Source organism: Neomonachus schauinslandi, chromosome 13 (genome assembly GCF_002201575.2).
Source record: "Neomonachus schauinslandi chromosome 13, ASM220157v2, whole genome shotgun sequence".
Lineage (NCBI taxonomy): Eukaryota > Metazoa > Chordata > Mammalia > Carnivora > Phocidae > Neomonachus > Neomonachus schauinslandi.
The window spans coordinates 87,895,975-87,918,938 of record NC_058415.1 but is presented as its reverse complement, the minus strand read 5'-3'; the positions used below and the strand labels follow the sequence as shown (position 1 = coordinate 87,918,938).

Below are 22,964 nucleotides of genomic sequence, written 5' to 3'. Positions count from 1 at the left end.
TGCAGGATGGAGGCAGGGGCGGGGGCTTTTTCCACCACCATCTACCCATCCTCGCAGGGAGAACAGGAGACACTCTGCAGGAATCTTCCAACAGGCTCCCAAATCTGGGGTGATAGGACCTTTGCTCGCCCCCCAGGTTGGCGGCCCCCTAACCACCTCTCCCTGAATGTAGCCCTCAGGGTCCCACTCCTCATCAGCCCTGCTCAAGGCCAGGGCCCAGCAGAGTGGCCTCCACCAAGGGGATCCACTGGAATGAGAAGAGCAGATTAGAGCGTCTGGTAGTGATTCTGAATCTTATCTTTTCAAATGTTTCCTATCTGTGCACATTCAATACAATAGTATAGTATTAAGTGTATGTGCTATATGCATAAAATAAATATGTACCTTTTGAGTATGTGTGGTCGCAAGTTTTATTCATAGGCTTCATAGTCAAGAACACTGAGAAGCCATTGCTCCTGACAGCAAGGATGAACCCAGAAACCAAGCTGGACCCAGCCCAGACAGGGGATGGATGCTGAAGGCAAGGAACATGCTTTCCCTCGTCTACCTACCAAAGACCTGGAGATGGCGGCCTTGCCGATCAGAGCCTGCAGAGTTGGATGCAAGACAGAGGTAGTGGCCGGCGTCCTGGGCAAGGACGGGCTGGATCCTCAGGGAACCCTCGGGCAGGACCTGCAGCCTGGAATGGAGGGAGGGGGTTGCCACGAAGACCAGCAGCCTAGGGAGGCCCTTGGAGGAGCTGGACCCTGGTGGTGTCTCCTCTGCCCCTGGCTTTCCTGGTAGGAAAGTGCTAACTCTGGAGTCCTGCATCCATGAGGCCAAGGTCAGAGGAGGTCATAGCCATGGGCAGCTGTGGGGGCCTCCTGTGCTCCCACCTGGGCCCAGCTTCTCCCTAAGAGTCAGCAGGCAGCAGCATCCAGAAAGCACCCTTTCTGAGCATGTCCCCCAGATCTGAGGACTGTCCTTTCCTGGGGCCACGTCTGGACTGCACCCCAGCCAGCAGGACTGGGGATGAGCTGGACCAGCTAGACTGAGGCTGGACCAGTGGAATGCTCCACCCTCGGAACTGGGATCGTCAGGCAGTTCTCTAGACTCTGCAGGTTGCATGAACTCAGAAGCTATAACCTGGGAGCAGAGGGGACCAGGGGGCTGTCTCTGCCATGTTCATAGTGGGGAAGGTGTAGAAAATGGGCCTGAGAGAAAGACACAAAGAGAGAAGCATGAAGCCCCCTCCCACAGAAACAGAGATGAGCAACCAAGAGTCAAAACCAGACAGACAGACAGACAGCCACCCGAGTTTCCTGACACCCCCAAGACTGTTTTTTGGGTTCTGAGAAGCCCCCACGTGCTGGCCACACAGCCACCTTCCTGCTCCAACGGCCCAGGCGGGTTTCTGCTTAGAACCCGCCCCCGAGACCCTCCCAGCCCAGCTCTCACCTGGGGCCGTCAGGATCCAGGGGGGCTCCGTCCTTCCGCCAGCTCACGAGGGGAGGGGGGGCGCCGTCCACGCGGCAGGGCAGCAGGGCCGTCTGGTTCACAGAGGCGGTCACTGTGGCGGGTCCTGGCTGGATGGTGGGCACCGCTGGGGGAGGGCCACAGAAGGAGTGGGTGCTGGGAGCTGCAGCTGGAAGGAGGGCCAGCGTGGGGGGGTGGCGGGGTGAGGCCACTCACCGTGGATCTCCACATGGAAGGCCACGCTGGTGCTGCCCACGGCATTGTGCGCCGTGCAGCTGTAGTTGCCCCCGTCGGCCGTGCTCAGGGCCTGCAGCTGGAGGAACCTGCCCTGCTCTGGGAACTGGGTGTGGGCATCCGCCTATAGAGTCCCCAGGGTGGAGAGACCCTCGTTAGTGCTGGGCCAGGGTAGGCCAGCCCCAGGCACCAGGCAAGGAGGACCAAGGAACCGGTGGGGCGGGACAGTGGTCTCTGCCCCGTTCTGGGCTGGCCTATAGATGCCCACCTGACGCCCCTCTGGGGGACATAGGCTCCTGTGGGAGGGAATGAGCCTCCTACCCCTGGGATCTGCCTGTTGGGGATGTTGCAGAGGGGGCTGATGCTTGGATCACGAGCTGGAGCTTCCAGAAGACCTACAATTCTTGGTCCCCACTTCGGGGGACGGGTAAGCACAGAGAACCTCAGTAACTAGCCCTGGGTCACCTAGCCACTACGTGTAGCTCGAAGGTATAATGGGAAGAACATAGATACGCATTAGAAGCCAGGATGTAAATCCTAGCCTTGCCTCAGTGTCCCCATCCATAAAATGGGGATGACAATAATAACAGGAGTGCAGGACACCAGGAAAGCAGGAACGCGAAGTGCTGGCATGAGGCTGTCCCTCTGCACCGAGGATCTAGTCTGCAGGGTCTGGGGCTTGAGCGGCACAGAAGGTGGCGCCCCCGGGTCCCCAGCCTAGCACCCACCTGCAGCAGGATGCCATCCCGGTGCCATTCAATCTCAGGTGCTGGCTCGGCCTCCACCGAGCACTCCAGAATGAGCTGCCCCGGAGCCAGGCCGACCACGGAGCGGGGGCCTCGGGGCCCAATAACATGTGGGGGGCCTAGGTGGGCGGCAGAGAGGGCATGAGAGGCGGACCCGCTCCGGTAGGCCCCATCCTGCCTCCCTCTCCTGCCTCCCCCCGGCACCCCCTACCTTGAACCCTGACCCGGAAGCTCTTCTCGACTTCGCCAGCAGGGCTCTGGGCCAGGCAAGTGTACAGCCCAGCATCGCCCACCTGGGGACGGAGCAGGGTGAGCAACTGCCTCTGGCCCCAGCCTGCCCACCAACCGATCTGGTTTGCTTCCTCCACAACTAAGGACTGAGGATGCAGCCTCAGGCCGGCTGAGTCTGCCACCCTGCCTTTCCAATCATTCTCCTCTCTGGGATGCTTCTTCTCTAGCTCCACCTCACCCTCGCTTCCTGGCTAGGGCAAAGCCTGCCTCTTCCAGGAAGTGCCCCTTGACTGCACCAGCCCTCCTCTGGTTTCTGCATCAGTCTTGGCTCTGACTTGGCTGGGAGCCCTGGAAGGCATGACCCAGGTGGGTGGTCTCCACATGCTCACCCCGCACAAAGGAGGAGCTCAGCCTAACTGCCAAGTGCTGCCGGGTCCTTCTCCTCCCCCCACTTGCCACCCCTTCCCCCAGCCTCATCCCACGGCAGTGGGCCAGCAGCACCTGCACGCCCTCCGTCTGGAGTACCCTGCTGCTGTCCTCAGGCCTGCTCAGGGCCTGTCCATCCTTATGCCAGGTGATGTTGGGCGGGGGGGTGCCCCGGGCATCACAGTGGAGCTCCAAGGGGGAGCCGGGGGTCAGCAACAGCTCTGCAGGCTGGCCTGAGTCCTCGATGTGGGGGGGATCTGCAAGACACCCACCCGGGGTCAGCCATGGCGGCCGCACCCAAAGTGCTGGGAGCTGGGGTCCATCTCCCACACCCCACCATCCCGAGGCTGACCACCGATGGGGCCCAGAACACCAGAAACCAGGGGCCCCTTTGCCTGGGCCAATTATTTGTACTTTAAAACCAGCAAGCACACGGTGTGGAGGGGAAGATACAGCGGACTCAGAGCTTTCCAAGGTTTCAGCGGCTCTTTGTCCCTGCTTTACAAGGTTTGGGGGCCAAAGCTGAAGAGCGCAGCCCCAGGAGAACGAAGGGCCACATAGCCTTTCTATGTAGCAGCAAGGTCAGCATCCCGTATGAGCCTGCCTTCCCCCAAAGCCTGCCCCCGGGCGGCAGCCTGTGGGGAGATCCACCAGGGGACTCACCTCCTCACCACCTTCTCCATCGCCCCCGGAGGCCCACCCCGCACCCAGGCCCAGAGAAGCTGGTGCTGGGGGCAGGTGACTCACCCATCACTGTCAGTTGGAAATGCCTCCTGGCTTCCCCTGCCTCGCTCACGGCCACGCAGGAGTAGGTCCCTGAGTCACCAGCTCCTGCTGTCTCCAGCTGCAGGCTGGGCCCCTGTTCCAGGCTCTGGGGCAACAAGGGCTCCCCATCCTTCATCCACGACACTAGGGGCAGGGGGCTTCCCCGGGCTTCACAGGGGAGGACCACTGAGGAGCCGCGGACCACCGCCACGTCATTCTGGAACTCCACGGGCTCCAGGATAGGGGGTACTGTGCAGGGCAAAAGAGTGAGCAGGAGTCCTTCCATTCCGCGTCAGGGGACCCTCACCCTTGGACCTTCGCACAGGCTGTTCCCACATTGGTCAGAACAACCTTCTCCTGGACAATTCCTTCTCATCTCCAGTCTTCAGCTTAGACCTCACCTCCTCCAGGAAGCCTTCCCTGAACTCCCCAGGCCAGTTGAAGAGCCCTCCTCTGTGCTCCCACAGCTCCCTGTCCTTCCCCTGGTGTCACTAGTTGCCTGGGATTGTGGTTGCCTCTTCACAGAGCTGTTTCCTGCACCGACCTCCTGGGGGCAGGGGTCACCTCTGCTCCCTGCTGCATCCCGGGGCCTGGTAAGGCCCTGGCACACCACAGCGTCTAACGGCTGCTTGCGAGATGAATGAATGAGCAGCCAAATGAATCAAAGACCGAGTCTCTGTGTTTGCGCCCTAAGGCCAAATGATGCACTTTTTCTCCAACAACCCCCTCCCTGCCCGCCACACCCCGGTCCGTACCGTGCACCTGCAAGGTGAAGTTCCTGTCGGTCACGCCAGCTGGGCTTGCAGCCACACAGGTGTATACGCCAGAATCTGCCAACTGCACCTGGGAAATCCTGAACACCCCCGGGGAAGGGTGGAGGGGAAAAAGGGGGAGGGGAGGGTGGCTCCATGGAAACGGTCCCTCTCTTGTGCTGTCCCCCAGGGGCTTACCTGCCAGAGAGGCAGCTCGGAAACTCCCACCTGAACAGGCCTGGCCTCTGCCTAACCCCCTTTCCTGGCTCCCTGGGGCCCCCAGAGTAAAGCCCCAGACTCCCTGGCCCCTGATGCCTTCTCTGACCCCCCTCCCTCTGAGGCCAGACTTCCTGCTTTCCCAATTCCGCGGGCCGCGCTGTCCCATCCAAGGAGTGGGACGCCTGCCTGCCCTTACTCCTCTTCTAGACCATTCCTTTTCACCTTTAAGACTCACCTGAGTCACCTAACCTGTCTGTGCCCCCCACCTCCTCTCGAAGTCCCTCTGGCCCCGACCATTCCTCCTGAGCTGATCTTGTCAATGTCCCCTGTGACCCTGAAACATGTCTCTGCTTGGCTCCCGGGACAACACGCTTTCCTGGAGTGCCTCCTCCACCCTCCCCATCCTCCTGCCTGCTTCTCCTTCCTGGGACCTTAGACCCATCTTAATACCAGCCACCGGGGGTACAGTCCACACTCACACTTGGGGCGGGGGGCGCCTGCAGCCCATCCTGGCTTCCACCACTACCTGTTTGCCCACAATCCCCAAACGTCTATATCCCTAAACTCCTGAGTGGAGTAGCAAACACCTGGCTCACATCCTCCCTGGATGTCTAAGAACCTCTCAAACCAACATATTCAAACAGAACTCGGGTCTCCCCTTCAACCTGCCCACCGCCACTATGGTCCGATCTCAGGAAACACCTTCCGTGGACCTCAGCCTTCCAGGTTCCTGGATGCAGGCCGCAGAGCCTTGCTCCACTCCTCCTGCTTCCCACCTCTGACCACCTCCACCACCACGGCTGTGACCCAGGCCTCACGGCATCTCCCCCTCATCCCCCTCCTGCTCTGCCCTTGGCCCCATAGTCTCTTGTCTACCCAGCAGCCACAAGGATCCTCTAAAAACCTAAGTCACAACCCAAAAGAATTGAGAGACTTGAACAGATATTTGCACACCCATGTTTATAATAGCATTACGCACAGTAGCCAAAAAGTGGGAGCAATCCACATGTCTGTTGACAGATGAATGGATGAACAAGGTGTGGTCTGTCCGTACTGTGGAATATTACTCAGCCTTAAAAAGCCAGGGAATTCTGACACCTGCTACAATGTGGAGGAGACTTGAGGGCATGATGCCGAGTGGGATAAGACCAGTCACAAAAAGAAAAATACTGTATGAGTCCACTGAAACCGACGTCCTTAGAGCTGTCAAGTTCATAGAGATAGGAGGTAGAATGGGGGTTGCCAAGAATGGGAGCAGTGCAGGGGGAAATGGGGACACAGTTTCAGTTTGGGAAGATGAGAAAGTTCTGGAGATGGATGGGGGTGATGGTCGGATCATTGTGTGAATGTACTTAATGCCCCTGAACTGTACACTTAAAAATGGTTAAAATGATAAATTTTATGTGCATTTTACCATAATAAAAAAATGTAAGTCATATCATGAGGCTTCTCTACTGAACACTGCCTCCCCACCCCCCCACCAGCTCTTCATCTGTCCTTAGGAAAACCTAGGTCTTTTGAAGGACTTACAAGTCCTCTGTCACCTGGTCTCCCCTCAATCCCACCCACCCTATTCCTTGAACACACAGGCACATGCCCACCTCAGGGCCTTTGAACTTGCTATTCCAACACTCTGCCCGGAAACTCTTCCCCACAGAATCCACCCAGCTCCCTCTCCTGACTCCTTCCACCTCTGTGCACATTTCACCTTCTCTGACAGTGCCTATCACTGACCACCCTAAAATACCAGCCTCCCCTGCCACCTCCCATTTATTCTTCACCCTACTTTGTTCTTCAGAGCACATATCCCTAGTGACATTCCTCTGTTACAGCTGTTTAATTTCCATTCTCCTCCCCTGATCAAGCAGCGGTAGGTCAGGGGCTTTATTTTGCTCACTGCTCTATCCCAGTGCCTGGAACTGCACCTGCGACAGCCAGCACTCCAAAAGATTGAAGAATGTGTGAAGATGTTGCTCAGAAACCTTCTTCCAGGAAGGCTTCCCTGATTTCCTCCACCCCAAGGCAGGCTGAGTTGGTTACAGCCAGATGTCATCACCTGGATCTGTGCCTCCCTCCCTGGGCTGTAAGAGCCTGAGGGCAGAGGCCCCCTTTATCTCTGGAGTTCTATTTGGGGGGTGGGGGACCCTCACTCTCCCCATCATAAACCTCTGTATGTTTATATTATTTTTATTTGAAAACCATTCAGAGGTGTTCTGAAGCCCAAGCTGCCTGAGAGTGGGTCTGGGACCAGGTGGCCCAGGGGCTGAAGAGCCTCTTCCCTACCTGAGGGTGCGGCCAGAGCTGTGAAGGCGAGTGCGCTGGGAAAGCGGGAGGGGCAGGCCGTCCTTGAACCAGCTCACACGGATGGGCGCAGAGCCCCGGACGGGGCAGGCCATGGTCACCAGCTCCCCAGGCCTGCTCACCAGGGTCCCCGAGCTCTCTGCCCACTGCTCGATGGTGGGAGGGACTGGGGGTGGGTAGAGGGAAAAAGGGGGTGGTAAGGGGGTTTAGGGAGAGGGTCTGGGTGGGGGAGATGGGCTCCTCTCAGGCAAATTGCAGGAAGCAGCAACCATCTTGTATGGGGTTCTCAGAGCCACATCCTTGCCAGGTGAGGCTGAAGCCCACCGCGTGGGGGCACAGGTTCACCCCATGGCTCTATTTGCATGTCCCCTATTCCCCGACTCTTCTATCGCACCCCGGAGCTGGAGTGCTTGGGTCTCTGGCTAAGAACAGGATGCAGAGGCCCAGAGAGGTCAGAGGATGGCCCGGCTGGGGCTTGAAGCCGGGCTCCTGCATCCTGGCCCTGGCATCCCCGTCCAGATGCCCCGGTGGAGGCCCCACCGTGGCCGGGCTGCCGCAGATGGCGGAGGCCCCACCTCTCCTCACCCCTCAGCTGCTCACCCAGCACGCTCACTGTGTGCAGCCTGGCGTCCTCCCCTGCCGTGTTGCGGGCCACGCAGGTGTAGGCGCCCGAGTCCTCGGCCTTCACGCCCTTCAGCACCAGGGCGCTGCTGTCCAGGTAGAACCTGCCCGGGGGCGGAGAGCCGAGAGCCGGCACGTAAGGGTCTGTGGTGATGCCTGGGGACCCGGGAGGGCACAGGCCAAGCCTTACCGGAGGTGGGGGCCCACGCCCTGGTCCAGCGGGCCACCGTCCTTCAGCCAGGTCACGTCGGGCGGTGGCTGCCCCTCCGCCTCACAGTCCAGCCGCACCTCCTGTCCCTCCAGGACACTGTGCTCCTGGGTGACGCCCGAGCTCCGGATCTGGGGGGCCACTGTGGCAGGTGCTGTGGTGAGGCCCGGGGACGTGGCAGGGGCTGGCGAGGGGGTGGGCCATGGTGGGGGGAGTGGAGGGGGCACACGTACCCAGCACGGCCACTACGAAGTCCTTGCGGGCCTCGGCCTGGGTGTTCTCGGCCACGCAAGTGTAGGTGCCAGCCTGGGAGGGCTGCAAGCGACTCAGCTGGAGGCGGCCCCCGCGGGAGACCACACCATGCGCCACATTGCTCTCTGTGGGGTGGAGAGACGTGCCAGGCCCCCACCTGCCCAGACCCGCCATCCCAGGTGCCGCCATTGGGCCCGGACACAAAAGTCATGTGACTCCTCTGAGCGGGTGTCCATCTCCCACACTCGCAAGACCCCTGGAACCTTTGCATCACCCACCGGCCTCTTGTACTCACAGGGAAACTGAGGCCCAGCCAGAGGCAGGGTCTCGTGCCAGCTACATCGTGACCTCCCTCGGCTGGGTCTCTCATTGCTCCGTGCGTTACAGCCCTTACCTATTTCCTTCCACTGGGGACATTCCTGGCCAAGATACCCCACTCCCCTTTAGTGTCCAGGACTTGCTCCTCTTCCTGTGGACCCCAGGACCCTCGGGCCCACCTCACCCCCACCCTCGCTCCAGCTTCACCCTGCCCACCCCCACCCCCCAAGGCTGCCAATCAAGGTGAACCAGCCACCCACTGAGCACTTCCTGGTCCCCATGTGGGTCCCGTTAGGGGCACCCCAGGGCCTCTGCTCAGGCTGCACGCCCACCCCAGCCTGGAATGGCCCCCATTCTCAGCAGCTGCACTTCTGCCTGAGCCCAGGCTGGGCCACCTTCCCCCGGGTCCTCACTGGTACAGCCAGTCTCTCAAGACGAAATCTACTGAGCAGCTACCGCGTGTCCAGCTGTGAGCTTGGGGTTCAAAGCCGAGTAAAGCACAGCCCCTGGCCTCAAGGGGCTCCATGTGCATCAGAGACAGTGAGACACGCGTGATCCCGCGTGACCAGCCCCGTGAAGCCCCTGATGGAGCCGGGAGGGGTCAGGCACGTCTTTGGAGGAGGCAGGTCTCAGTTGGACCAAGTGGGTGTGAACCGGCCAGTAGAGGTGTTCAGGGGGGTCGGGGTGGGTATTTCGGGGAGGAAAGAGTGTGTGCCAAGAAAGGAGGTGGAGATCGGGGCCCGGAGCGGCTCCATAGCAGGTGTAATCGGAAGAGAAAGGAGAGTGTATGCCCCACAAACACTCATCCCCGAACCTTCTCGGCACACTACGCACCAGAGCCCCAGGGTGGAAACAACCTGAATGTGCACCAACTGATGAAAGGATAAACCAAATAGGGTAGAGCCATGCAGTGGAATAGTCAGCCATAAAAAAGAGTGAAAAAATTTTAATTTAACTTAAAAGAAGGAATGCAGAATGGACACACGCTACAACAGAGGTGGACCTTGGAAACAGGATGCTAAGTGGAAAAGCCCGTCAGAAAAGGCCACATATCGTATGATTCCACTGATAGGAAATGTCCAGAACTGGCAAATCAGTGTCAGTGGCTGCCTGGTTCTGGGGTTGGCAGCAGGTATGGCGGGAAACGAGGGGTGTAAGGTAATGGGTGAGGGGTTGCCTTTTGGGTGATAAAAATGTTCTAAAATTGATTGTGGGGATGGTCTGCGACTATAGTCAAAATAATGGAATTATAAGCTTTAAATGGGTAAATCGTATAGTACATAAATCTTGATAAAGCTGTTTTTGAGGGAGGGAGGGGGCTAGGGGGAGGGAGAGAGAGACAGAGAGAGACAGAAGGGTTTGTGGGAGAAGCCGAGAGCAGCTGGGTGTGTGGGGCCCGGTGTGGGGCACGGGGAGGTGGGCTGGCTGAGCCCCGCAGGGCCTCCCGGGCTGTTTCTGAGGACTATGGCCAAAGCATTTCAGCAGACAAGTGACCGCCTCAGAGCTGCACTTTGAGATCCCTTCGTCCCTGTGTGGAGATGGCACTGGAGGCTTGGAGTGGGCCCAGGGCTGGCGTGGGGGCAGCTGGAATGGGAAAGGCTAAGGGCAGAGAGCTGGCTGTTTCCCACCTGACAAGAGGAAGGTTCTGCTGGGACCCCGGGGTGGGAGGAGAAGAGAGCTAGACAGGGACGAAGGCCTAGACAGGAAGGTGACCGGCAGCCAGGCTGGACGGAGCTGAATTCCAGGAGGAGGAGCTTTGGAGGCCAACGTCAAGGCCGGGGTCAGGCCGGCTGGGCCCTCAGCACCCACCCTGCATCCACCCATCTCGTGGGAGCCAACTGTGGCCACAAACACAGGGAGCCTTCGAGCCCCCATGGACCAGTTCTCAGCATTGGGATTTCAAGGGCCAACAGGTAGTGGGACAGACAGGACGCTGCCGCCTTCGATTTTGCCGAGAGCAGCGACAACCCAGAACTCTTCCCTCTTCGTGGTCATGGCAGCACAGAAAGGAGTATTCGGCACTGAAAAGATGCGATGCACTCACCAACAGGCATTCTGTCCTTCAGCCAAGTTACAGCAGGTGCCGGGACCCCGGTCACGTCACAGCTCAGGACCAGGGGGCTCCCAGCCACCTGGCTCACTTTCTCTGTCTTGGGGTTCTCAAACGTTGGGGGCACTGTGGGAGAGATGCCAGATTGCCACAGTCCTAAGACCCTGTGGCCCCCTTCCTTCCACGGGGGCTAGTCAGGGATACCCCATCAGCTCTTCGTTCTGGTTAGTGGTTGACATTTTATGCTTTGCCATGGGTAGAGATACAGATTGTTTTAGTCACAGGTGTAAATAGAACCTGCATCAGTCTATTTCAAAACATTTACAAAGCAGAGTCCAGAGGGGTCCACTCAGCCCAAGGATGGTGAGTGCATGGCTACCGCGCCAGGAGTTCTTAGCCTACGCCAGGGCAGACATCACTAATCGATCCCGACACCCTCTCCTGCTTGGCCAGGAAGAGGTCACGCATCCCGGGCAAGCACTACCAGTGGAACAAAAATGGCTGTGCTCAGGGTGAATCCTCTTTGTCCTCAGGGACCAGACCTTGCCCCTTCCCACCACTCATCAATGTAGCCATCAGGGGAAGGCTTTAAACAGCACACCTGGTGTCAGTAATTCCCAACAATGGTATTCAATACGGCTCCCGGTTGGATCCATCCACTGCTCACCTGGTGGGGAGGTCACTGGCTTTGCCTCCTGGGGACAATTTACTTCCAGGGCAATTACAGTACTTTACTTACCACTTGGTAGGCCCTGAGCTATCCACCAGCCTGGACGCTCACTCCTGGGCTTTTGTAGGAGAGAGGTAACATTCTCTCTCATTTAATCCACTGTGTTTTGGGATCTCTCTTTTTTTTTTTTTTTTTAAATTTTTTATTTATTTATTTGACAGAGAGAGACACAGCAAAAGAGGGAACACAAGCAGGGGGAGAGGGAGAGGGAGAAGCAGACTCCCAGCTGAGCAGGGAGCCCGATGCGGGGCTCGATCCCAGGACCCTGGGATCATGACCTGAGCCAAAGGCAGACGCTTACCGACTGAGCCACCCAGGTGCCCCAGCAGAGCCTATAATCTAACTGACATAACATCTGACCCCAAGCAAATCTGGCTGAGTCTTCATCCCTTGCTTCCCTAGCTGAGCTTCCCCACACCCCCACCTTGAGTCACCTCCCGTCAAATGCCATCTGTGCTCCATTCTTGGGCTGATGGAGCGGGCCCCCCAGGTGACATGGCCCCAGGACTCCAACCATCTGATCTCTGAGGGCTCCCCTCCCACAGCTTGCATGCCAGGCTCGTGCCCGGCACTTTCTAGATATATTCATGGCAGCCCATCAACTGAATGCTTCCCATACATCTAGGGAGGCAGGTACTGCCTTTACTCCTTTGACCGAAGACAAACCCGAGGCTCAGAGGAACCAAGGTGTTCTGCTGCCCCCCAAGAGCAAGTCATCGGCAGTGCTGTTCCGATCCTGGTCTTTTCAATGCCACATCCTGTGCCCTACACGCTCAGGGCCACTGCCTCTTTCTAGCGACTGCCCTTCCCACCCTGGGCAGCCCTGTGTGCTGCTAGGGGGTCCCACGGCAATGCCCTCAGGCTGGTCCCCAGCTTACCCTGGACAGTGAGGACAAATGTCCGCATGGCTTCCCCGGCTGTATTACTGACTTTACAGCTGTATAAACCTTTATCCAGTACCTAGGACAAAGAGAGCACGTGGTGATGGTGTACATGGTGCTGGGATGGGGGTACCGAGGGCTCCCCCAAAACACCCAGGCCACAGAACCTTCTGGAGCAGGGACTCCCCAGATATGCTGGTCGTGCCTGGGAAGCCAGAGGAGATAGGACCCCCTGGCCTTCCCCCAAGAACTTCAAGAAGCAGGAGGGTGGTTAGGAGGTGAGTGCGCAGGTTCCAGACCCCCACCCTTCCCCTGGGCCTGCACGCCAGCCAAGCCTGGAGGGAAAAGTCCCTCGCTGTGGGGACGGCGCTGGGCCAGGAGAGAGGAGCCCAGCACCATTTCCCAGAGGGAATATGCATCCAGCAAACACTTGTGAGTGTCTAATCCACACCAGGGAGGGTGGGCAGAGCAAACTCCCAGAGAGTCATGGTCAGAGGGGCCTGGAACAGGCTTCTAGATCCCAGGAAAGCGGAAGCAGGTGATTGGGAATGGACTTGCTCAAGGCCAGGACCAGATTGGAGCCCTGCGCCCTTCTCATGGCTCCCCCCCCCGGGGGCTGCTCATCACTGCTGTGAGGTCCTGTGGGCTGAGGAGGTGGCAGTCCCCATGCCCTGCCACACAGCTGCCCAGCCCCACCTCCCAGGCTCACCAGGACCGGCACCCACAGCCACCCACGGCTGCCCATGCCACGGGCTGCTCACCTGGGTGTCCCGGATCTCCAGCCTCTGCGCCCCCAGCAGAGCCTGGATGCGCTGTGCCAGGACCAGGGGCTGCCCTTCCTTGTGCCAGCTCACGGTCGGCTCAGGGAGTGAGTCGGTCTCACAGCTCAGGACTGCTTTGTCCCCGGCCCGGACCACGATGGCATCCTGGGGGCCGCTGGGAGGCTGCCTGAAGGTGGGGGGAACTGGGGCAGCAGGTGAGCAGCGTGAGGCACGCCAGCGTCCCCGGCGTCCTCCCCGGCTCCAGCCGTGGGTAACGGCCGATGGAGGCCCACAGCGTCACGTGGAGGAGCCCGCCCCAGGGATGGCACAGACCCAGGGAGTTGGAGGGAAGAGAGTCCAGGTCAGCGTGCCAAGGACCTGCTGGGTGACCTGGGCACAGGCTCCTGCCTTCTCTGGGCCTCAGCCTCCTAGATGGGGAGATGCTCCAATGGCCCTCCTGGGCTCTTTCCGACACAAGGCAGGCCCCGGCTGGGTTAGAGCCCTCCCTAGGGGTCCCCACAGCCCACGTCCTTCCAGTAGACCAATGTAGAAGCCCCCCAACCCTGGGCTGTGAGCCCACAGGGCCTGGCACAGTGTCTGACACGCACACAGTAGCTGAACACACACAAATAAATCAGCTAGACCCAGGGCTAAAAGGAAACTTCCAGTGAGTGCTGGGCATGACGACTTGGGCCAGCTTTTCCCCAAGAGGATTCTGAAGACCGGGAGCCCAGAAACAGGCTCCATGCCGAGAACCTCTGGTCAATCAGGTTTGGGAAGGGCCTTTCCTGGGCCAGCTCCTGTGGCTCCCGCTGTCCCCTCATTGACTTAAGAGCGCACTGTGTGCCCGGCACGGGGTAAGCGCTCATATACCCTCATTTAATCCTTACGCCAACTGTCCACTTACAGATGGGAGGCCTGAGGCTCCGAGAGGGAGGGTGACTTGCCCAAGGTCACAGTGCAAATACGCATACAGCTGAGTCTCAAACCCAGCGTGTCCAGCTCTACAGACCAGGATCTTCCCACCACGCTGCTCAGAGAGTGTGGGCATCCCAGGCTTCCCCAGGGCCAGCTGCCCCTCTCCTGGCTGTGCTGCCTCGGGGTGCGGGGCTGAGGGCTCACTGAAGGACTGGGGGACAGACAGGACATACCCAGCACGCTAAGCTGCACCAGCTTCTGGTCTCGGCCGGCAGCACTGAGGGCCTCACATGCGTATATCCCGGAGTCTGACGGCCGTGCCCGGGCCAGCTGCAATGTGTGGGTGCCTGCCGGAGGAGCCAGCCCCCTTACACCGGAGAGCAGACCCCAGGCCCCAGGCCTTCCCAGACTCAAGCCTTCCCAGACTCCCTGTCTGGTCCCAGGTTGGAGGAAGCAACTCAGACTCCCCACATAGCCTCAGGCTGGGCGCCGAGCCTCAGTTTACCCACCAGGCAGGAGGAAGACCTCTTTTCCCAGGGAGAGAGCCTGGCTGTCCCGGGACCACGTGACCTCAGGGCTCGGGTGAGCATGGACATCACAGGACAGGGAGACACTGCTGTTGACGATGGCAGTGACCTGCTCCAAGTTCGGACCTGTGATGCGTGGGGGGACTGTCCCCGCAGCCGCCAGGAGAGAGAAGGACCCATGAGAACACATTCCAGCAGGGGGCCGAGAGCCACAGAGTGGAACACGGCCTTGAGGAGCTCTTGGCGCCGTGCCTTGGCGCATCTTCAAACAAGGCCGTGCAACACCCCCTGGCTGTCCTAGCTGTCTCACAGGTGAGAACACGGGGCTCAGAGATCAGAGAGGGAGAGTCACTTCCCCAAAGCCACTCAGCGGGTCAGCGGCAGAGCTGAAGTATCAATTCGGGCTCAGGTCCTAGACCTGGAGTGCTCCGCGCTGTCATCCCTCTGTCCCTGCGGCCACAGCTGCCCCACATCTGGAGGCAGAACTCATGGCCAGTGAGATGGAAACCCCCTACTAGGTGACCTCTCTGAGCTGTATATTTGGGCCGGCCTCCTAGCTCCGCTCTGGGGAACATGTCAGCCCCACGCCAGGGATAGAGTAAGTCTCAATAACGGTGCTGTAAGGCCTCGGAGGAGCCGTTCCCTGGCAGCCTCCGATGTTGCTTAAAATCATCTGGGGTTGGCCTGCAGGGATCAGGGTCCCCTCCCTGTCCCAGGAGATGGCTGGCACCAGCTGGGATCCATCCACGTGCGCCCAGGCCCAGAGCCCAGGATGCTGGAAGCGACGAGGCGGTGCCCCTCCGGGCGGGAAGAGGGGCCGGGTCTGCCCACGAGGTTAACCCGGGGAGTGGCCACAGCCAGCCCAGAGCACCAGTCCTCAGCTGGGAACCCCCAGGGGCCGCTGCTCAGCCCAGCTCACCTTGTACCCTGAGGGTGAAGAGCTTCTCTGAGGAGCCTGCCGGGTTCTCGGCCACACACATGTAGCTGGCGGCGTCAGCCACCTCCGCCGTGGAGACCTGCGGGCGGAGGGAGAAGGTGCCTGGGAGACCCCACAGGCCTGCCGGCTCTGGGATCCCCCAGGAAGTGCTGCGAGGGCTCCCGGCCACCCCTGTGTGCATGAAGCAGCGCTCAGGGGGCTCCGCGGATAGGCACCCCCCCCCCCACAACCCCCAAGGCTCTCTGTGACATTCAGGGCGTAGTGTGAGATTGATGCCGGATGATTCCCTGTAGCAAACTACGTGGTGACAACAGTCTCCCCCTGGCTCTAAGCAGGGCCGCTCGGTGCCACGCTGGGCTCTAGCTGGGCGTGCGTATGTGTCCTTCTCGGGTACTAAGTGTGGCCCTGTGCCGCCAGCAAGCTGCTCACGTAAGGTTATTTGGTGGGCTGAATTAAATCCCGGCTGCTCCAACATGCTTCCAGGCCAAGAGCCTCATTTGGCACAGATAGCGGCAGCTCCTTGGTTCCCGGACAAGCAGGACTGGGTCACAGCAGTTTCAGCCTTTAGCCTGAGTTGGGGGTCGCCCTGACCTGCAAGACTTGCCCGTCCTCCAGGACCTGCAGCTGTGGGCTCGGGGAGAAGGGCAGCCCATTCTGGAGCCATGAGATGGTGGGCATGGGGTTGCCCAGGGCCGGGCAGCGCAGGCTGACGGTGCTGCTGGCGTTGACGGTCACCTCCTCCACCAGCTCCTCCGTGTCACCCAGGATCACAGGTGGGGCTGGGGGCGGGGGAGAGCAGGGTGAGGAGCAGGCAGCCTGCCTGGGAAAGGTCCCCGGGGTAGGGGGTGGGCAAGGAGGGGAGAGCAGCCCGTGGTACCAGGCTCTGGCTAGGGCGCCCGGTGCCCTCCTTCCCCCCGCCCTGATGCAGCTAAGGAATCTGGGGCACCGGGAGGGCTGTGATGTGCTCAAGGTGATGCGGCTAGAAAGCAGGCCACTTGGAATTTGAACCCAGTCCCAGCTCGCGTGCCCTACGTGATCAACCTCCCAGTGCAGCAGGACTGAACGTGCACTCTGCCTTGACTCCCTTTAGCAGGGAGGGCCCTGTGGGGCCTGCAGACCGAAACCCTCTGGCCCCAAGCTGGCCACTCACTCAGCACAAGCAGCTGGTAGTGCAGCCAGTCCTCGCCCACCTCATTGGAGGCCTTGCATGAATACCTCCCAGCGTCTTCCGCACGCACCAGGGGGATCTGCAGGACCCGACCTCCTGCGGGGACACAGGATAGAGACCTGAACGAGGGCAAGGAGGCAGGGGACCCCGAAGACATCACTGCCCCACCTCCTCTGTGAAATGGAGAGAATCAGCCTGCCCTGCTTGCTGTGGGGAAGGCCCTTGGCTGAGCATTTTCCTGGCCTCTGGCTCTGGTGCTCCTCCTCCTCCCATATGACAGATGGAAGAACTGAGGCTTCCCAAGAGTGCCCAGCAGTGCTGAGCCTGGCTCCTCAATGAAGGCAGAGGGAGGGGACAGAGAGCTGGGCAAATGTCCAGGGATAGGCCTTTGAGAAGCAATAAGGCAGCTCCTGGGCTGTGGTGATCAGGGGTGGGGGGTCCTGGGGGGTGTCACCTGGGACCCTCTGTGATTAGGAGGCAGCCAGGGCCAGACCCTGGTATCTCTGCAGGGCTAGAGGTGGTCTCCAGCAGAGCCGGGTTAGGGTCACCATGTGTTCAGGATTCTGGGTTGGGGGATCGCTGGCCTAGGCTGTGGTGTGCTCATGACCAGGGTTAGGGGCTTGTGACCTGAAGAGCCGGGGACAGAAGCAGGATTGGAGAAACAGTGGCTGCGTTTGGGGATCACTTGACACGTGAAATTAATCTATGGTCAGGTTCAGAATTAAGGTTCACTTGTGACCACAACCACTATGTGCCCATGATTAAGGGTCAGTGGCCGGGGTCAGAGGTCAATGGTGGGGTTGGAGGTTAATGGCTAGGACCGGGGATGGAGTCAGCTGATGGCTGGGATTAACCTCTGGTCAGGATCTGAGGTAGGAATCAGCATGTGACCGAGCTCACTGTGTACCCAGGATCTGGATCAGTGTCCGGGTCCAAGGGCAGTGGCCAGGTTGAGGGGTCAATCAGGGGTTTCTGACAAACAGCTTTCAGTAGGCATCGCCTCTTCTCCATCTCCAAGAGGCTGCTGTGCTTTGCAAGCACCAAAGTACAGACCTTGGAATGACCCTATTTGTCTAGAGGCCCGCGCAAACCACCTCATCTCCACCCCCAGCCAGCCCCACCGTTGCTCCAGGCCTGGCAGGACACAGGACACATCCTAAGCTGAAAGGTCACCGAGTCCCCGCTGATGAGATGATAAACAGGGCTCTATGCCTGGAATCCCCTCCCCGCACCCCCCGCCCCCAGTGGGGTCCTCATGAGATCTTACTAAAGGAACTGGCTCCCCCTGCCGAGAAAGACACCAGTGTCGGCCAGGTATCCCAGGACATTACAGATCTTGAGGCCCAGAGGTGGGCACAGCCCAGGTGAGAACCTCGGGTCTAAAAACCAGAGGCAAAGGGGGCCCCCGTCCTTGCCTTCAAATAGGCAAGGAGCGTCTAGTCCAGGTTTGCGAAAGGCAGCCAAGGCCCAGAGTGGTTGCGTGGCCTGCCCGTGGTCACACAGCCACACAGAAGAGCTCCAAGGACTCGTGAGGGCAGTTAAGGAGCCCAGCTCCGAGGTGGGAGAACCCCGATCCCTGCCTGCAAATGCCCTGAGCTCTCTGTGCGCTCTAAACTACCTTGCAGAACAGACACCCCGTCTGCGGCCGAGAGGGGCTGGTCCTCCCTGTACCAGGTGAACTCCGGGGGTGGGATAGCATTGGTGTCACAGTGAAGGTAGGCAGGGTTGTTCTCCACAATCTCCCGGTATTCCGTCACCCCACCCCGGGCCTCTTCTTCCCTGGACGGGATCTCGAAGGCTGCACTGGTGTCGCCCGGCTTCTGGAACATGGGGGGCACTGGGGTGGGGGACAAAGCCATTAGAACACACAGCCAAGGGATGGGGATGCGCCTCTGCTCAAAGAGACTCCCGTGCTAGCCTCTCTCAGGTGTGGGGACTGCACGGTTAGAGCAGACCCCTTAGGTCAAGGCAGTTTTTTACATTCACTCATTCTTTCCGCCAGTGTTTATCGAGCAACTACTATGCTCGGCACTAGAATAAGGTTCCTGCCCTCTGTGGCTCATGTCCTCAAAGACTCCCCGTGACATGCTGACACCTCTGAGTGGAGGAAGCCAGATCCAAAGTTTTAGCCAGAGTTTGTTTATTGGAGCACAGAGGTACAAAATCATTGGCTTTCAGAAGTGGTGAGGGCCCTTGAGGCCCCCTGAGCTGATGACCCACATTTTACCAAGGTAAAACCAAGGCCGGGGGGAGGGCAATGGTGGCCCCGGGTCATGGAGTCAGTTAATGGGAGAGCCCGGGGCCAGGGGCCTGGAGGTAAGACATGCCAGCCAGCAGCGAGAAAGGGAAGAAGCCACCAGGAAGAGTCCTCCTGCCAGACTGTTCCAGAAGCACGGACATTCCCCACGCCCAGCTGTGGCGCCCCCCCGTTCCCACTGGCCCCCACGCACCCTGGATGAGCACACTGAAGTCCTGGTCATCCTCACCGGCCACGTTGCCGGCTACACACAGGTATCGTCCCGAATCCGAGACCTGCGTGGGCTGGATCTGGAGCAGCCGGCCTTCGCCCAGGATGCGGAGCCGCTGGTTGGGGGTCACGGGCTGGGGGGTGAGAGAGGGGGAATGATCAGAAATGAGGGGCAGAAAGTACCCAGATGAGCCTACTTATATATATATATAGTTTGTAATTTATTTATTTGAGAGAGAGAGTGCGCGTGGAGGGAGGGACGGAGGGAGAGGGAGAGAGAGAATCTCATGCAGACTCCATGCTGAGTGCAGAGCCTAATGCAGCGCTCGATCTCATGACCCTGAGATCAAGACCTAAGCCGAAACCAAGAGTCCGACACTCAACTGACTGCGCTACCAAAGTACCCCAAGCCTACTTATATTTTATTTTATTTATTTATTTTTTTTAAAGATTTTATTTATTTGACAGAGAGAGACACAGCGAGAGAGGGAACACAAGCAGGGGGAGTGGCAGAGGGAGAAGCAGGCTTCCCGTGGGGCAGGGAGCCCGATGCGGGGCTCGATCCCAGGACCCTGGGATCATGACCTGAGCCGAAGGCAGCCGCTTAACTGACTGAGCCACCCAGGCGCCCCACCTACTTATATTTTAATAAAATGTTAAAAATACAACACGAAGTGACGGTAGTGCTCTGACAATTTTATAACACCAAACCTGTATAGCTCAAAAACCGTGAGTTAAATGGGTAAATGTAGAGTTGAATGTTAATGAGGTCTGTTCCCTACAAACAGTTGGATTTCTTGTTAAAATATAAAGTGGGGGAGGGCCCAGGCCGGCTCTGGGGCCAGGTGCTCTGACGGGCTTCTCTGGAAGGTTCCAAGCAGAAGCAGGGGGCCCCCCCGGGGTGTCCTCACTTACCCGTCCGCCCTTGTACCAGCTGATAGTGGGTGGGGGCTCGGCCCAGCTCTCACACTCCAGGGTCAAGGTACTGTTGACCTTAGTCTTCACTTCCTTCACGCTGGCCTCCCCGAAGGGGTCGTCTTTGGAGATGGAAGGGGGGACTGAAAACCACAAGGGGGTCTGAGGAGCAGGCCTAGGAAAGGGGTGCTGAGACCCAGGGCTCACCCTGCACCCAGGGCAGTCCCAGAAATGGGGGGCAGCTTCCCGAGAGCCGAGGAACAGGGACCCCGAAGGCGGACCTGCTCCTGCGGCTGTTCGCTTAGGGGAGAGAGTGCTGGTTGTCAGTGGTTTATAGGACAGGGCATGTCTGGGGCAGGGGAATTCCTGGGGTGACCTCTGGGGTCCATTCTGGGGGTGCTGGGTCTCAAGTTGTGGGGCCTCTGGCCGCAGCACAGTGCAGGTGGCAGAAGGAAACCAGGACTGGTGTGGATCTGGGCGTCCACACGACCCAAGTCCTAACTCGCTTGTTCCCCCGTCTCCTGGGGCCCTGGGCCCTCAAGTGACTGAGTCAGCCCTGGCTTCCTCGGACCATCAGAGGAGACAAGCCATAGGAAGGTGCCTAGGGTGTCTGTGGGGCTCAGGTGCCGGGGGACCCTGGGCTCCCACGCAGCCTCCTGCCTGCCCTGCTGGTGCCCTGGAGGGTCCCTGACTCACTGAGCACTTCAATGTGGTAGTTCTTCATGGCCTCCCCAAGTTCATTGGTGACGACACAGGTGTATTGGCCCGCATCTTCCTTCTGGGCATTCAGGATCTGCAGCCCGTGGGTGCCTGCTTGCAGGGACAGTAGCCAGGGTCACCCCCTGGTCACATGACCTCAGGCCCAAGAACATGTCTCCTGTCCTTTTGCTTCTTCCCCCCACACAGGGCATCACCTGGGAGCAGCTGGATGTTGTTCGAAGCCTCAAATGGGACGCCATCCTTCATCCAGGTGATGGTGGGGGAGGGGAAGGCCAGTGCCTCGCAGATCAGAGAAATGGGGTTGTTGATGGTCACCGTCACCTCCTCATTTGCACTGTCCTCGGTCACTCCCAGGATGGTGGGAACCACTGTGGGGGAGGCAGGGGGTGTGATCGTTAACAGAGATCCCTAACCCTGGGCCCAAAGATCCAGAAAAGTCTCAGACCCTGGTGTTTAGCTTCAGAGCCTAGGCTTTCTACCACTAAGCAATGCCACAGGGGAAGCTGGACAACTTCTGCCTGGATTTCCCCAGTAGTCTCTTAACATCCAGATGGTCTACTGATTTACCAGAGCCTTGTCAGTTCTGCTTGTGTTCCGGAGGGTTCCCTGATATGCAGAATAGCTCTGCTTTCATTGGTCCTAAAATTTCCTCTTTCAGGTCCCGCAGGGGACTGTCCCCTTTACCACCATCATTTTTAGAAACAGATTTTATTAAGCCAGGCTGTGTCCCTCTCATCTACTAGCTCCCTGTTTCTCCTGACAAGACAGTTCATGCTGATTGCCCTCAGGAGATGTACACCTAGGGGCCCAGTCACCTCTCTAAGCCTCAGAGCTTCACTGGTGACACAGAACAAGCACATCTCCCATCTCCTAGGCTTGTTGTGAAGATCCAACCAATCAGGCCTGTCCAAATGCCTAGCCCATGATTAATGTTCAGCCAACAGAGCTATTATTTTATTGTGGTGGTGGTGTTGTTGTTATCATTGAACCCGGAGAAATGGGGGAAAAAATAGGAGAAGGCTTTGTGGACACTGTCTGTAAGGAGCTGGTCACCTTGGTTCTCCCTCCCGTCGGCACCCAGGGTGGCCGGAAGAGGCCCAGCACTTACCCAGGACACTAAGCTGGAAGTGTTTGGTCTTCTCCCCCACAGCGTTGGCTGCAATGCAGGAGTAGTGGCCAGAACTGGACAGGTTGGCCTGGAGGACCTGCAGGAGGGCTCCGTCTGGAGAAATGAGGTGGGTGTCTCCACCAGCCAGGGGCCGGCCATCTTTGAACCACGTGACCTTGGGCTGTGGGCGGCCTGTAAGGAGGGGGAGAGGCAGGTGGGACAATTTAGCAGGTTCTGACTAGGCTGGCCAAGAGGTCGGAGGCTCCAGGATAGGGCAGAGGACATGGATTCTTCATCTCAGTCCCAGAGGCCCATGCAGCAGGGCAAGACACAGAGCAGCCATCAAGCCTGGTCTGGGTCCTTTCCTATGTGGTTGACTGCCTTTTCCTTATGGAGGAGTGGGCTGAGATGGCGTGGTGTAGACAGGCAAGACAGAAAGGCAAGTTATTCCTTTCACCTATCCATCCATCCATCCACCCACCTCCCCATCCAACCATCCATCCATCCACCCACCCACCTCCCCATCCATCCTTCCATCTATCCATCCATCCTTCCATCCATCCATCCACCCACCCACCTCCCCATCCATCCTTCCATCTATCCATCCATCCATCCATCCTTCCTTCCATCCATCCATCCATCCATCCATCCATCCATCCATCCATCCATCCATCCATCCATCCATCCATCCATCCACCCATCCATCCATCCACCCATCCACCCATCCACCCATCCATCCATCCAACCATCCATCCATCCATCCACCCACCTCCCCATCCATCCTTCCAGCCAGCCAGCCAGCCAGCCAGCCCAGTCCATAAGCATTAATGGGAGCCTACTCTGTCAGACACTGGAAAAACCATGGTGACAAAGCAGTCCTTGGGTCCTCAAGGACCTCTGAGCCCGACTGGGGCATACAGATGTCCCAAGGTTACTATGGTCTAGTGTGCTTAGTGCTGGGACAAGAAAGCCCTGGAGCCTGTGGGAGCCCAGTGGAGGTAGCCCATGGGCCCAAGGCGTCAGCCAAGGACTCCTTGTGGGAAGTCCTGGAAGCAGAGGTCTGTAGTCAGGTGAGGAGTGGGGGTGGGGGGGTAGTGTTTGGGGGCAGAAGCATAGCGGTGCAAAGATGAGCAGGGATGTGGTGCCAAGTTCATGATTTGAGAGACCCTCCATGGGGAGCAGCGGGACTGGGGGCAGGCTGGAACCCCCAGGGAACCCCTCCTCTCTGAAGCTGTCTTCTCATGCTTCTTCCCA

General features: G+C 58.9%; 1 protein-coding gene across 1 annotated transcript in view; it reads right to left on the bottom strand.

Annotated features, from left to right (window-relative positions):
* The window catches only part of HMCN2 (hemicentin 2), a 150,859-nt gene that overhangs the window by 31,633 nt on the left and 96,262 nt on the right, over positions 1-22,964 (bottom strand). The window contains exons 49-74 of the mRNA XM_044920435.1: positions 21,711-21,902; positions 20,797-20,970; positions 20,579-20,692; positions 19,883-20,025; positions 18,951-19,101; positions 18,119-18,337; positions 16,483-16,596; positions 15,924-16,111; positions 15,315-15,411; positions 14,378-14,539; positions 14,102-14,215; positions 12,951-13,153; positions 12,187-12,268; positions 10,573-10,704; positions 8,192-8,335; positions 7,941-8,100; positions 7,730-7,854; positions 7,112-7,295; positions 4,613-4,710; positions 3,840-4,106; positions 3,168-3,349; positions 2,647-2,728; positions 2,418-2,554; positions 1,672-1,813; positions 1,438-1,582; positions 552-679 (exon numbers count right to left, since the gene is read on the bottom strand). Of these exons, the coding sequence (XP_044776370.1) occupies positions 552-679; positions 1,438-1,582; positions 1,672-1,813; positions 2,418-2,554; positions 2,647-2,728; positions 3,168-3,349; positions 3,840-4,106; positions 4,613-4,710; positions 7,112-7,295; positions 7,730-7,854; positions 7,941-8,100; positions 8,192-8,335; positions 10,573-10,704; positions 12,187-12,268; positions 12,951-13,153; positions 14,102-14,215; positions 14,378-14,539; positions 15,315-15,411; positions 15,924-16,111; positions 16,483-16,596; positions 18,119-18,337; positions 18,951-19,101; positions 19,883-20,025; positions 20,579-20,692; positions 20,797-20,970; positions 21,711-21,902 (3,879 nt within the window). The remainder of the gene's footprint in view (positions 1-551; positions 680-1,437; positions 1,583-1,671; positions 1,814-2,417; positions 2,555-2,646; positions 2,729-3,167; positions 3,350-3,839; positions 4,107-4,612; positions 4,711-7,111; positions 7,296-7,729; positions 7,855-7,940; positions 8,101-8,191; positions 8,336-10,572; positions 10,705-12,186; positions 12,269-12,950; positions 13,154-14,101; positions 14,216-14,377; positions 14,540-15,314; positions 15,412-15,923; positions 16,112-16,482; positions 16,597-18,118; positions 18,338-18,950; positions 19,102-19,882; positions 20,026-20,578; positions 20,693-20,796; positions 20,971-21,710; positions 21,903-22,964) is intronic.